This window comes from Poecilia reticulata, chromosome 18 (genome assembly GCF_904066995.2).
Source record: "Poecilia reticulata chromosome 18, P_reticulata-male-v2, whole genome shotgun sequence".
Taxonomy (NCBI): domain Eukaryota; kingdom Metazoa; phylum Chordata; class Actinopteri; order Cyprinodontiformes; family Poeciliidae; genus Poecilia; species Poecilia reticulata.
Window position 1 is genome coordinate 568,710 of NC_088847.1, and position 14,934 is coordinate 583,643.

The 14,934-nt window shown below is 45.6% G+C and overlaps 1 protein-coding gene across 1 annotated transcript in view; it reads right to left on the bottom strand.

Annotated features, from left to right (window-relative positions):
* The window catches only part of pde5ab (phosphodiesterase 5A, cGMP-specific, b), a 174,574-nt gene that overhangs the window by 91,091 nt on the left and 68,549 nt on the right, over positions 1-14,934 (bottom strand). The window contains exons 5-7 of the mRNA XM_081599054.1: positions 9,675-9,746; positions 8,825-8,914; positions 8,615-8,752 (exon numbers count right to left, since the gene is read on the bottom strand). Coding sequence (XP_081455180.1) covers positions 8,615-8,752; positions 8,825-8,914; positions 9,675-9,746 — 300 coding nt within the window. The remainder of the gene's footprint in view (positions 1-8,614; positions 8,753-8,824; positions 8,915-9,674; positions 9,747-14,934) is intronic.

A 14,934-nucleotide genomic window follows, 5' to 3' on the forward strand; every position in this document is an offset into this window, starting at 1 on the left:
TACTTAAGTAAAAGTAAAAAAGTACTGGTTTTTAAAAATACTTAAGTATTAAAAGTAAAAGTACTTGCTGAATGCATTACCTAATCACTAATATCATTAAGTGTCCCAATCGTATTTAATTTTAATACATCAGTAATGTGCCATTTTAATGAACAGCCACAGATAAAGCATGTTTTTATTGCGTTTACTCTGTAACATAGTTTAGACTTAGATATGTGATTCTATGCATCATCATTTCAGGGATGGAAACATCTTGTCTCCTGTCCTAACATAACATGAACTTCACTTTTTTTGCCACATAATTTATTTTGAAAGAAATCCGACTAGCAGAGGAGGACATGGAACCAAGGAGCCACGTAGCAGAGTTGTAGTCTAGACCACCGAACCCAAGACCAAATCAAAACCAGCACCCCGTGCTACATGACAATAAAATTAAGTGCACCTATCAAAACTGCTTCTCAAATTGATCTGAAAGATTCACTTTCCCATAAAAACACCTAGATATTAAATACTTAGAGCTGAAATAAATGTAACCAGTATCAATTCAAACTCTTCTTCATTCTGTTTTGCTTTCATCTCTGTGCCACAATACACAGAGGTCTCCTGCCATCCCTAAAAAAATAACACCCTGGGCGGTTGCCCATATTGCCAATGTCAGAAATAATAATTGTCTGCACCATTAAACATAGCAATTAACAACGCTCAACTATGAACACTGTCCAAGGCCCAATAAGCAAGAAGTAACCAAGCAGGAGGAGCACCGTGACTGTTCTCATCCTCCCTCCTGCTGCAACGTCTGCCACCATGACAGGTGACGAAAACAAAGAGCAATGAGCATGCTCTGCGTTCCTACGTTCTTGTTTTATTTATTCGCCAATTAAATATAAAGATATTTTAATGAAATAAAATAGCTACTGCAGTGTTCGATGGGGGTCGGGTTTCAGCGTTCCTTATCTTGGCCATGTCTCTGAACATCTTGTACTTCTGGGTACTGCAGGTAGGTTTCAGTTCTGGAAAATGACAGGACTGGAAGATAATGGGTTCCTGTAGCTTCACGTTTGATTCTTCTCAACTCTTTGGCAGTTTAATTTCCATCTTTTTTTCTCAACACGTTTCTTGCGAACCTGTTAGCTATTTGCAGCAAATCGTTTGATGGTTGTGTGATCACGACCCAATATCTTAGTAATTTCAAGCGTGCTGCATCCCTCTGAAAGGCCTTTTACAATTTTGAACTTTTCAGACTCACTTAAATCTCTTTATTGGCTCATTTTGCCTGAGGAAAATAAGCTGCCTAATAATGATACACATCTTGATATAGGATGTTGATCTTCTTAGCCCCACCCTCCCTCACTAAACAAATACACATCAGCTGATATGTTTAGATTCAACAAGCATTCAAGTTTATACAGCCTGGAATTGGAAAATATGCATACAAATGATGATGTGATCAAAACTAAATTATAATTTTGCACACAGTGTCACTTGAATAAAAAAACTATGGGATAAAGATGCTGGCAGGAATAAATTACAGTTTGCTCTTGCAACAATCATTACCTACATTACAGTAGAAAAGTGGATGTTTATATTTAGCAGAGACCTCAGCGCTGCCTGCCTGTCATCTATCATGTGCAATAATGAAACTCATCATGGAGGTGATCTCTTGGGCATCTGAGGGCATTGACTGTGTTTCAATTCCCTCAGATGGACTAATCTCATTAAAAATTATCCTGCACAATCTGTCCCAGGGGTACAGTGTTTGTTGACGAAGGGGAGATTTTAGCAAGAGAAAAACAGCTCAGTTATGCTGCCTGACAAAAAAAATGTACTCCTGTTGAACTCTGTCACACTGTAATCACGTTCTTTTATTGTGATATTTTTTGTGATCCAACAACACAGTGTAGTCCAAAATCAATATGTACAGTGACAATGATGCGTGGTTTTAAGAGGTGCACTAATTGCAGTTTTTCAACCAATTTAGATCTTTAAAAAGTCTGATTCCGATTTTGGTGGATACAGATTTTTTTGTTTGAAACATTCATAAATATAGCAAAAAAGTCATTAAATTGGCAATAGTGGGGGGATTATTGTTAACCGCAAATGTGACCTTGTGGCAGGTTCTGTCAGTCAGCCCTCTCTAACAGCATACAAGTGTCATCCGATTGCTGATTGCTACAAGATCAGGGCCAATTTATTGCCAATACTGTGTATTACCATCTTTCACAGTAGATCCAGCTGCAGGACTTTTGGGGTAGATATCTGCTATGTGTGGGCATTTATTGTAATTTCAAGAGGGCTGAAATTACACTTTTCATTGTGAAAAACGTATGATAAGAATTTAGATTTATTGTTGTCTTGATCTCCCTGTGCATGCATGGGTTTTCTCCAGGTACTCCGGCTTCTTCTCAGTCCATAAACATGACTGTTAGGTTAACTGATCTCTGTAAATTCTCCTTAGGTGTGAGTGTGTGTGTGCATGGTTGTTTGTCCTGTCTGTCTCTCCTTTGCCCTGCGATGGACTGGTAACCTGTCCAGGGTGACCCCACCTCTCGCCCATTGACCTCTGGAGATAGGCACCAGCACGCCTCATGACCCCACTGGGGATAAGTGTGTATGATAATGGATGGATGGATGTTGTCTTGATAAATTCTAATTAATGATGTCCATTAAAAAAACAAAAACGGAGTATTATTGGAAATGTTATTTTTACCACTGTTTGTTTGTACAGCATATTTCAGCAACAAGGCACTTCAAAGTGTTTTACATCATAAAAACGCAAAAGTAGAAAGTTAAAGAACACACAGTCACATTATATTTTGTCAATTTCCACCATTACACGTGAGAATGTTGATTAATGTTTAATTGATTATGTTTCAAAAGCAACTTTTAATCTAGATTAAAAGGCAGTCAGTGTTTCAACTGTTTTGCAGTTTTCTGGAAGTTTGTTCCAGATTTGTGGTGCATAGAAGCTGAATGCTGCTTCTCCATGTTTGGTTCTGGTTCTGGGGATTCAGATCAGACCAGAACCTGAAGATCTGAGAGGAAGGTTGATACAACAACAGCAGATCTTTAATGTGTCGTGGTGATTTATAAATTAGTAACAGTATTTTAAAGTTTATTCTCTGAGCTACAAGGAGTCAGTGGAAGGGCTTTAGACCTGGGTGATGTGATCTTCCTGGTTTTAGTGAGAACGCCAGCAGCAGCGTAAGATAAACGCATGGATGAGTTTCTCTAGATTTTTCTGAGACACAAGTCCTCTAATCCTGGAAATTTTCTTCAGGTGATAGAAGGCCGGCTTTGTAACTGTCTTTACGTGACTCAGAAGGTTCAGGTCAGAGTTCATCACTCCACCCAGACTTCAGACCTGATCTCTAGTTTCCAGATGTAATAACTGAAGCTGTGTGTTGACTCTATATCAGGGGTGCTCAAGTTCAGTCCTCCAGATCTGTCATCCTGCATCCCTGCTTCAACACACTTGAATTAAATGAATGGTTTGTTACCAGGCCTCTTCGTAGCTGACTGACTGCTGGTGAGGGAATTCAGCCTTTTGATTCTCCTTGGGCTATCACCTTATCGTGGTGGAGGGGTTTGAGTGTCCCAATGATCCTAGAAGCTATGCTGTCTGGGGCTTTATGCCCCTGGTAGGGTCACCCAAGGCAGACAGGTCCTAGGTGAGGAACCAGACAAAGCGCAGCCCGAAGACCCCTATGATGAATACAAACTTTGGACTTCGTTTTCCCTCGCCCGGACGCGGGTCACCGGGGTCCCACTCTGCAGCCAGGCCTGGAGGTGGGGCACGATGGCGAGCGCCTGGTGGCCGGGCTTTTACCCACGGAGCCCGGCCGGGCTCAGCCCGAAGAGGAGACGTGGGTCCCCCTTCCGATGGGCTCACCACCTGTCCGAGGGGCCAAAGGGGTCGGGTGCATTGTGCTATGGGCGGCAGCCAAGGGAGGGGACCATGGCGGTCTGATCCTCGGCTGCAGAAGCTGGCTCTTGGGACGTGGAACGTCACCTCTCTGGTGGGGAAGGAGCCGGAGCTAGTGTGCGAGGCTGAGAGGTTCTGGCTAGAAATAGTCGGCCTCACCTCGACACATGGCTCTGGTTCTGGAACCAGTCTCCTTGAGAGGGGCTGGACATACTTCCACTCTGGAGTTGCCCACGGTGAGAGGCGCCAGGCTGGAGTGGGCATACTTGTTGCCCCCCATTTGGGCGCCTGTACGTTGGGGTTCACCCCGGTGAACGAGAGGGTAGCCTCCCTCCACCTACGGGTGGGGGGACGGGTTCTGACTGTTGTTTGTGCTTACGGGCCAAACGGCAGTTCAGATTACCCACCCTTCTTGGAGTCCTTAGAGGGGGTACTGGAGAGTGCCCCTCCTGGGGACTCCCTTGTTCTACTGGGAGACTTCAACGCTCACGTGGGCAATGACAGTGAGTCCTGGAGAGGCGTGGTTGGGAGGAACGGCCCCCCCGATCTGAACCCAAGCAGTGTTCTGTTGTTGGACTTCTGTGCTCGTCACGGATTGTCCATCACGAACACCATGTTCAGGCATAGGGGCGTCCATATGTGCACTTGGCACCAGGACGCCCTAGGCCGCAGTTCGATGATTGACTTTGTCATCGTCTCATCGGATTTGCGGCCGTATGTCTTGGACACTCAGATGAAGAGAGGTGTGGAGCTGTCCACTGACCACTACCTGGTGACGAGTTGGCTCCGGTGGTGGGGGAGGAAGCCGGTCAGACCTGGCAGGCCCAAACGTGTAGTGAGGGTCTGCTGGGAACATCTGGCGGAGTCCCCTGTGAGACGGAGCTTCAACTCTCATCTTCGGCAGAACTTCAAACACGTTCTGGGGGAGGTGGGGGACATTGAGTCTGAGTGGACCATGTTCCGTAACTCCATTGCCGAGGCGGCATATCGGAGCTGCGGCCGCAAGGTTGTTGGTGCCTGTTGAGGCGGCAACCCTCGAACCCGTTGGTGGACACCTTCGGTGAGGGATGCTGTCAAGAACGAGTCCTACCGGGCCTTTTCGGCCTGTTGGACTCCAGAAGCAGCTGATGGGTACCGGCGGGCGAAACGGCATGCGGCTCGGGTTGTCGCTGAGGCAAAAACTCGGGCGTGGGAGGAGTTTGGAGAGGCCATGGAGACAGACTTCCGTACGGCTTCGAGGCGATTCTGGTCCACCATCCGGCGTCTCAGGAGGGGGAAGCAGTGCAGCACCAACACTGTTTATAGTGGGGATGGTGTGCTGCTGACCTCAACTCGGGACGTTGTGGGCCGATGGGCGGAATACTTTGAAGACCTCCTCAATCCCACCAACATGTCTTCTGTTGAGGAAGCTGAGCCTGGGGACTCTGGGCTGGGCTCTCCAATCTCTGGGGACGAGGTCGCCGAGGTGGTCAAAAAGCTCCTCGGTGGCAGGGCCCCGAGGGTGGATGAGATCCGCCCGGAGTTCCTTAAGGCTCTGGATGTTGCAGGGTTGTGTTGGCTTACGCGACTCTGCAATATCGCATGGACATCGGGGGCAGTTCCCCTGGACTGGCAGACTGGGGTGGTGGTCCCCCTGTTTAAAAAGGGGGACCGGAGGGTGTGCTCCAATTACAGGGGGATCACACTCTTAAGCCTCCCTGGTAAGGTCTATTCAGGGGTCCTGGAGAGGAGGGTCCGTCGGATGGTCGAACCTCGGATTCAGGAAGAGCAGTGTGGTTTTCGTCCTGGTCGTGGAACACTGGACCAGCTCTACACCCTCAGCAGGGTCCTGGAGGGTGCATGGGAGTTCGCCCAACCAGTCTACATGTGTTTTGTGGACTTGGAGAAGGCGTTCGACCGTGTCCCTCGGGGGGCCCTGTGAGGGGTACTCCGGGAGTATGGGGTACCGGGCCCTTTGATACGGGCTGTCAGGTCCCTGTATGACCGGTGTCAGAGTCTGGTCCGCATTGCCGGCAGTAAGTCGGGCTCGTTTCCGGTGAGAGTTGGACTCCGCCAAGGCTGCCCTTTGTCACCGATTCTGTTCATTACTTTTATGGACAGAATTTCTAGGCGCAGCCGAGGTGTTGAGGGGATCCGTTTTGGTGGCCTTAGGATCACATCTCTGCTTTTTGCGGATGATGTGGTCCTGTTGGCTTCATCGGAACGTGATCTGCAGCTCTCACTGGAGCGGTTCGCAGCCGAGAGTGAAGCGGCCGGAATGAGGCTCAGTGCCTCCAAATCCGAGGCCATGGTCTTGAGCCGGAAAAGGGTAGAGTGCCTTCTCCGGGTCAGGGGGGTCATCCTGCCTCAAGTGGAGGAGTTTAAGTATCTGGGGATCTTGTTCACAAATGAGGGAAGAAGGGAGCGGGAGATCGACAGGTGGATTGGGGCAGCGTCTGCTGTGAAGCGGGCGCTGTACCGGTCCGTCGTGGTGAAGAGAGAGCTGAGCCAAAAAGCGAAGCTCTCGATTTACCGGTCAATCTACGTTCCCACCCTCATCTATGGTCATGAGCTTTGGGTCATGACCGAAAGAACGAGATCACAGGTATAAGCGGCCGAAATGGGTTTCCTCCGCAGGGTGGCTGGGCTCTCCCTTAGAGATAGGGTGAGAAGCTCGGTCATCCGGGAGGGACTCAGAGTAGAGCCGCTGCTCCTCCACATTGAGAGGAGCCAGTTGAGGTGGCTCGGGCATCTGGTCAGGATGCCTCCTGGACGCCTCCCTGGTGAGGTGTTCCGGGCACGTCCCACCGGGAGGAGGCCTCGGGGAAGACCCAGGACACGCTGGAGGGATTACGTCTCTCACCTGGCCTGGGAACGCCTTGGGATTCCCCCGGAGGAGCTGGAAGAAGTGGTTGGGGAGAGGGAAGTCTGGGCCTCCCTTCTGAAGCTGCTTCCCCCGCGACCCGACCCAGGATAAGCGGAAGAAAATGGATGGATGGATGGATTCCGATCTGTTGGAGGAAGGATGCATCTAAAGTTGCAGGACGGTAGCTCTTGAGGACTGGACTTGCTCTAGATCAGAGTTGGGCAATCCTGGCCCTTAAGGGCCGTTGTCCTGAAACTCTAAGATGTCTTCCTGGTCCAACACACTTCAATCAAAGAGCTGAATCAGATCAGAGGCAACGACAGGCAGAACTTTCTTAAGGAAAGTTGTGGGTAGGATACCAGGACAGCAGGAAGAGGAGCTTAATTGATTTAGAACGTCTTCTAAACGTTTATAGTTAAGCATTTGAAAATGAGTCATTTTTTTGTATTTGTTGTTTGGGCATAGCATTGATTTTTTTTGGTGTGGATGTTCAAATTAACCTTTTTTTATTTTCTCTGTAAAGAAGTTGGCAAATTCATCGCAGGCCTTGTAGGAGTGGGGTTCAGGTGGTACAATCACAGGAGGGCTTGTGCGTCTGTCAACTGTGGTAAATAAAGCTCAAGCATTGTTAATGTTTATGCAATGTGCAAGGAAGAGTAGAATTGATTAAATGTTTCTGCTGTGTTGTCCATGTAAGAACATTTTGTAATAGCTGTTTTGCTAAGTGAGTCAATTGAGATTGTACTTTCAAAAATAACAGAGAATTGATCAGACAGGGCGAAATCAGTTACTGAGACACTGGAAATATTTGCACCCTTAATGATAATCAATTCTGTTTTCCAATGTAAATACACTGGAAAAAATGGCTAAATGCGGTTGTTGTTGTTGTTGTGCAGTTTGGTGATATGAACTTTCGTTAAGTAATGGAAAATGGAAATGGTTTTAAAGATCAATGTTTGTGGTGCTATAAATGCTTTGACATGTAGTCACAGCCATAAAGTTACCTAAAAAAGAATAAATAGTTTACCATATTTTTTATTATTATTAAATTTTTTTGTCGTACTAACCACAAAACATTGCAATAAAATTTTAAGTCCACATTGGCCATCAATAGATTCTACCAACTTTAAATCTCTACAGGCTGAAATTTCTTCTCATTCTTGAATAACTCACTCAAACTCTGTCAGATTGGATAAATAGGGTCTGTGAACATACATTTTAAGGTTTTGCTACATGTCATCAATTGAATTTAGGCTTGGACTTTGATTAGGCCATTCTAACACATTAATCTACTTTGATCTAAACCACTCCAGTGCACCACTATCTGTATGTTTACGGTGGTTGTCCTGGTGGATGGTGAGAGCCTAATGCAGTCTCAGGTCTCCTGCAGTCTCTGACACATTTTCTTTTAATGGATTTAGCTCCATAAACTCTGACCAACTTACCTGTTCCTGCTGAAGAAAAGCATACCAGCAAGATCCTGCCACCAATATAAATTTCACCATGGATATAGTGTGTCAGATTGCATGGAGCTCAGAAAGTTTAAGTTTGGTCCAATTTGACCAGAACCCAACCCCAACTGCTTTAAACTTTAAACTGGTCTTTTTGGGGCAGTGGGTTATTTAATATTCTCTAATAGCCTCTGAGGCCTTCATAGGGTTGGGTTTTTACAACGCACAACTATTATTTGTGAAAAACAATAAAAAATTTAAATGAAGCATCATTTACTTTTCTTGTCACCATTATAATATGATACAATGTAGAAATTTTCACAAGGTGTAAATACTCTTGCAAGGCATCATACAAGTGATTGATCAGTGTGTGTTTATGTGTGTATGTGCGCTGACCATTGAGTCGTCATCAGCAATGAAAACAGTGCAGGCCTGAGCCTGCATGAAGGACAGGATGGTTCCAGCAATCTTCCGCAGCACAACCTCCAAACACTGCTGCTCTTCAAAGATCAGTCTGGCCAGATCCAACAGCACCTGCACATTCAGCACATCACACACTAAGCTACACGTACATGTATGTGATTCTGCACAGACATCCACTCTTACCTGATTGCGTCTGTTTTCCAACTGCGAGGTCTCGTACAGCTGTGCATTGTGCAGAACTATGCCTGAAAAGGCTAGATAGGCTGAAAAATCCTGTTGGGAGGCAAAATAGTAAGCAGGTACCATGTAATAATAAATCATTTTTATCTATATAGCAAGTGCTTCATGGTAAAATATAAACAGATATACATTTCATATGGAGAGTGCAACTCTGGTGTCATACTGGGGCTCTCAGGATGTAGTGGGCTCCTGGCTGGTGGTCAATGCCTCTTAAGGATGTTCTGGGCTGCAGGGATTGAGTTGGACCCATGTGAGGCTCCAGCTACCTTGACCTCCCTGGAGCTGTCCAAATCAGGTGGGATGGTACAATGTGAATTTTATGTATTGCAGATTTCTGCTCAGGTCCCACTTGAAAATGAGATCTGGATCTCATTTTTAACCATGTAAAACCCTCAATGGGGTTTTACATGGTTAAATAAATGATTTAATAAGTTGAAGCAAGAGGAATGTTTGATGTATTTTATTTCAGGCAAAGATGTTGTTTGGCTCAGGACCTCTCTCTTCACAGTGGAGGATGGTTGTTTACAGTGCAAGCAAATTTCCGGTATGGTTCACAGCTTCAAACTAGCACCTTATATATGCCTCAGCCAAATGTTAGCGATTGGATCAAAGAGTCCATGCCTCCAGCAATTACTTCTCAATAGCCAAGGATCTACACCCTCTGGCTGAAGCAAAGTGTAGAATAAAGGGCTGGTTTTTGCCAGACTACAGATGAGGACTATCAAAAGCAACGGTAAAGCAGGGAAGAAAACCACTGGCTGATAGCAGATGTTACACAGTCAAACTGACCAACCTTTTCATCCTGTTCAGTGAAGGCACTGTTCTCTCCACATTTCTTGTTAATAGCCTGAACCACTCCAACAACCTGCAATACATAGGAATAATAATAAAGCAAAGACAAAGTAATTCACTTAGAGCAGCTTTATATCATCAGAAACCGTTTCAGAACAGCATGTCATGATATGAGTTTGAGGATGGACCAAAATGCAGACAGTAGCTGGGAGCTGGGATTATGTAGAAAGTTTTAATGAAAAATGAAAAAATAAAAAAACACAGGAAGACAGAGCAGACCAAAAGCCATAAATCCAAGTAAAACACCAGCAAGAGACACAGGAAAAAACGAGAAAACAACAGGGAATAATAGGAGGAACCAGCATGGAGTGTGAGAAGAAAAGGGTTTAAAGACTTTGAGGCTGAATGCTGAACAAAAGACCTGGGGTCTCATGTATAAAAGAGTGGACGGCTTTCACACTAAAACTTGGTGTATGGAAAAATTTAGAAAAGTACAGTGCACAAAAAAATTCAGATGTATACAAATGTGCGCGCATGTGGCCACACATCTTTCCTATACACAATCCTAATGTGCGGAAAATGGAGCTTAGCTGCTGGTCCGCCCTGGAGCCACCAATACATACATCTGTAAATTAGAATAAATACCCGGACGTCTGACACCACGTGGAGCAATAACCATGGAAATGGTGCCTTGTTTGTAGTAGTTTAAGTAGCTGTAATGATAATAATTGTATTTTTTATTTAATATGTGCCAGCAGGGCACATAAGGTCACCGCACAAAAGTAATACATTTTAAAGAAAAACTTCCAATTAGAATTTAAAACAAATAAAAAGATTCAAATGGAGGTGCTTGTTTGAACAGCAAGGAGTTCAGCTGGGATTTAAAGAAAGACAGTGTGCAGAGCTCGACTAAAGCACTGTCTGACCTGGCAGCAGCCCCAGCTGCACCAGTAACGAACAGCTCCTTTAAGTTCTGTGCAGAGCTCTAGAATGATCACTCAGGGGGTAATCTAAATGCTAATAAATCATCATAAATATTTCCCAGCATATCAATGTGGTCTCTGATCAATCGCTTCCTCCGAATCCTTCTATTAGCGACGTTCTCCATTACACAGCAAATTCAAGTGTTAAATGTTTTGGTGTTAGACTTTGTGCAAAAGCAGAGTTAATTTTACTCTAATAGAGTCACATTCTGTTTATGTAACTCTGTTGTGTATATTACTAGTAGTTAAAATCCAGTGTTAAAACAAAGTGTTTCCTTATCAAATCTAGAGATGTTAAAATAGAATCAATAACTCTTTACTTCTTAACTCTGAACTCCTGCAGCGACTATAGGAGTTAATTCACTGACTCCGCCCCAGAATCACAGATTCCTACCGAAGCGAAGCGACAGAAGCCAAGTCATTTCAGGACTATTTACTTTCCACATGTCTGAGGTGTTTACCACGCTTGGTAAGTCATTTTTTCTGAGATGGTTTATAACTATTATTTTGAGTTGAGCTCAACCTGTATGATAGACGTCACGTTCGCCACACGGCTCGGTGTTAGCATATTTAGCTTAGCATGCCGAATGTTAGCGGAGTATAAGTGTTGGAAAAAATAGAGCCGGTGAACATTCAGTCAAATTCCTGGCTAACTTAAACAGGTCCGTAATAATCTTGAGTGTGTTTTTTCATGATATTGAACGTTTACATGCATATTGGTCCGATTTATCAACCTTTCTGATCGATTTTTTTCCTTTGAAAAACTGTTGAAAGCGTTATTCCCGCTGTTGTGTCTTCTTATATACGTTTTGCAGCATGTTTTAATCCTTTTATTGCAGTGGTTCTTAACGTTTTTTGAGGTACCCAACCCCCCAGTTTCATATGCGCATTCACCGAACCCACCCTTCTTACCCGCCCCCCCCCGGCAGTAGCAACCCCGAAAAGATGCGACTAAGGAGCAGATTTAGACTATAGAATTTGGTAAAAAGAGTGGAACTCCTTCAATCAGTGCTCCTCCGCAGCTCTGATTGGCTAAGCAATGTAACGTGATTGCAAAGCAGGGCATCATCACGACTTTACACAAGTGTGTCTTTACCTCCGCGGCAGAGGCTCCGCCGAACCCCTGAGACCGACTCATCAAACCCCTGAGGTTCAATCGAACCCAGGTTAAGAACCACTGTTTTATTGCCCTTTTGTATATATTAGAACCAGTCTGGTTGAGGATGAATCTCCAGTCGTCAGCCTAACCTCCCCCTCCCTCACCCTCCATGGATTCTTTGAAGATTCAAGCTCCAAAAATGATTTTGTAAGTATTAATATCTCTGAAACTCTACATTTCTGTAATTGAGGCTTGTTGTTAGAGTTGTAGTAAAAATGTATTCCTTCGTTCCATTCCTCATTGATATGTTTTGAAGAAAAATGTATTAAGCATACTGCAGTTTGTATTGCACAGCTGATATGTCAGACCATTTGATAAGCAATATGTGAAAGAAAGAAACATGTGAAACATGCACATTATTCCACGTAATATGTTTTGTAATTATGGTGCACGTTTTGAAATAAATGCTTTTCAGAAAATTATTGCCTCTTTATTAAATGTTTTAAAAAGAATTTTTAAAAGTTCAAAACAATAAAGTACCTATTTAATATTAATTACAAATAACTCATCAAGTTAAAAATACTCTGAGAGTTAATATTAAGATCTAACACTGAATTAGAGTTAGAAAGTGTTAAATTAACTCCAGCAGATTTGATATTTGAGACTTTATAAGAGTTGAGGTACTAACTGTCATGTTCAGTTCCAGTCTTTGAACCCACATGCAAGAACACAATCAGGAGACGCTCATTTCAAAACAACAATATGGTTTATTGTAAAGGGGAAAGGGAAAGGGAGTGAGTGTGGAGCAGGAATCAGGATCGGAACCACCAGATCAGCCACTGTAGATGAGAAGTAGAGGTAAGGCTCAGACACACAAGGAGTCACAGATCTTATGGCGGCGGCTTACTTTAGAGCAGAGTGAGTTACTTGTTGGAGCAGACAGTTATCCGGAGACGGTGAGGAGAACCAAGTGGCCGTGGGAGGATGGACAGGTAAGATGGCTGCATGGAGGGCAAGCTGACGGCTGACAAAGGTCCAGAGGATGAGAAGCCGGGCGGCTTTGGGCACGACCAGGTACGTACTGCTGAGTCCACAGAGAACAGAGGACCAGGAAGGGAGTGTTCGGGAAGGCAACCAATTGGTAATACCAATGGCGTCGAGGGGAAGCAGACGGGGGGGTTCGCAGGAGTTAGCATAAACTCCGTTCTTGAGAACCGCTGGAGAACCTCAGGCAAAACCTGACAAGGAGGACAAACACAGACAGGATTACTACGGGAAGCTTACTCAGAGGGCCTCTCACAGGAACGTTTGATTACCACGACGTGTCAGCTCGCGGCTTCTTAAATATCCACAGAATCAGTCCTCTTGATGCACCACAGGTGTGTCTCCAGGTTCTCCCACTCGCTGCTCCAGGGGCTCTGCTCACAGGCGGCATCTGGTGGGGGAACATGGAAGCAGCAGGCTTCCCAAAACAAAGAAAACAAACCAAAACGAAAACAAAACAGAATCCAACCTGACAGTACCCCCCCTCAACGGACACCACCTGGCGGCCGAGAAGAGGTGGATGGCTGAGAGGCGGTACAATCAGTAATCAAAGAAGGGTCAAGAATGAAGGAATGGGGAACTCAAGAGCGTTCCTCCGGACCGTAACCCTCCCAATCGACGAGGTACTGGAACCCACGACCTCGTCGACGGGAGTCAACAATCCGGCGAACGGGGTATGCCGGGTGACCATCAATGTCACGGGCAGGAGGAGGGGTTTCGGCCGGAGGGCACAAGGGACTGGACCGGACTGGCTTGATCTGGAAAATGTGGAAGGTGGGATGAATGCGTAGGGAGGAGGGTAAACTGAGACGGACAGCGGTGGGACTGATGACGGTTAGGATCTCAAATGGGCCGATAAACCTGGGAGAGTTTCTTCGACAGAGACTTCAGTGATATGTCTAGTGGACAGCCAAACTCTCTGGCCCGCAGTATAAACAGGAGCAGGGGTTCTGCAGTTGGCCAGACGTTTATTTTGTGCGGCTGTAATGTTTAATGCAGAGATTGTGTCTTTCCAGATTCTATTGCAACGGCGAATGTGATGTTGAACAGAGGTTACCGAGATCTTGTCTTCGTCGGCGGATAGCAATGGCGGCTGATAACCCAGGGAAACCTCAAAAGGGGATAGACCGGTAGCTGCAGACACATGACAGTTATGGACATACTCCACCCAAGGGAGATACTGGGCCCAATCTTCGGGGTTGGATGAGTAGAACTGTTTCCAAACCTGAGAGATGAACTGAGCGCCACGGTCTGAAAGGATCTACTGGGGCATGCCGTGCAGTTTAAATACATGTTTGAAGAGCAGGAGGGCTGTTTGAGCAGAGGTGGGTAACTTGTGGAGAGGGATGAGATGGCAGGCTTTAGAGAAACGGTCTATGATGGTGAAAATGGTGGTCATACCTTTTGAGGGTGGAAGCCCAGTAACAAAATTGATGGCAATGTGTGACCATGGTTGTTTGGGAACAGGTAAGGGTTGAAGTAAGCCGGAAGGTGGTTGATGGGAAGATTTATTTCTTGAACAGGTGGGGCAGGCGAGAACAAACTCCTTGACATCTTTATGAACGGATCCCCACCAAAATCTTCGATTGACCAACTCAATAGTGCGGCTTACTCCTGGGTGTCCCGAGAATCTGGATGAGTGTATCCATTGTAGAAAGTGGGCTCGGATCGAGGTGAGAACATAAACCTTTCCATGAGGGCAGGACTCCGGAGGTGGCTCTTGACGCTGGGCTTGACAAATAATATCCTCGATTTCCCAAGTGACTACCCCGACCATGCAACTCGGGGATAGCAGAGGTGCCGGTCCCTCCTCCGAGTCGTCAGGGGTATAGAGTCTGGAGAGGGCATCCGGTTTAACATTCTTAGATCCTGGGCGGTAGGAGATGGAGAGGTTAAACCGGGAAAAGAATACTGACCAGCGGGACTGTCGTGGGTTGTTTTGTTTGGCTGACTGAAGATAAGAGGTTTTTGTGGTCAGTCCAAACCACAACGGGGTGTTCCTCTCCCTCCAGCCAGTGACGCCATTCCTCCAGTGCTAGCTTTATAGCCAGGAGCTCTCGATCTCCTACGTCATAGTTTCTCTCTGCAGGAGACGGTCTGCGAGAGAAGAAGGCACATGGGTGAGACTTGTCATC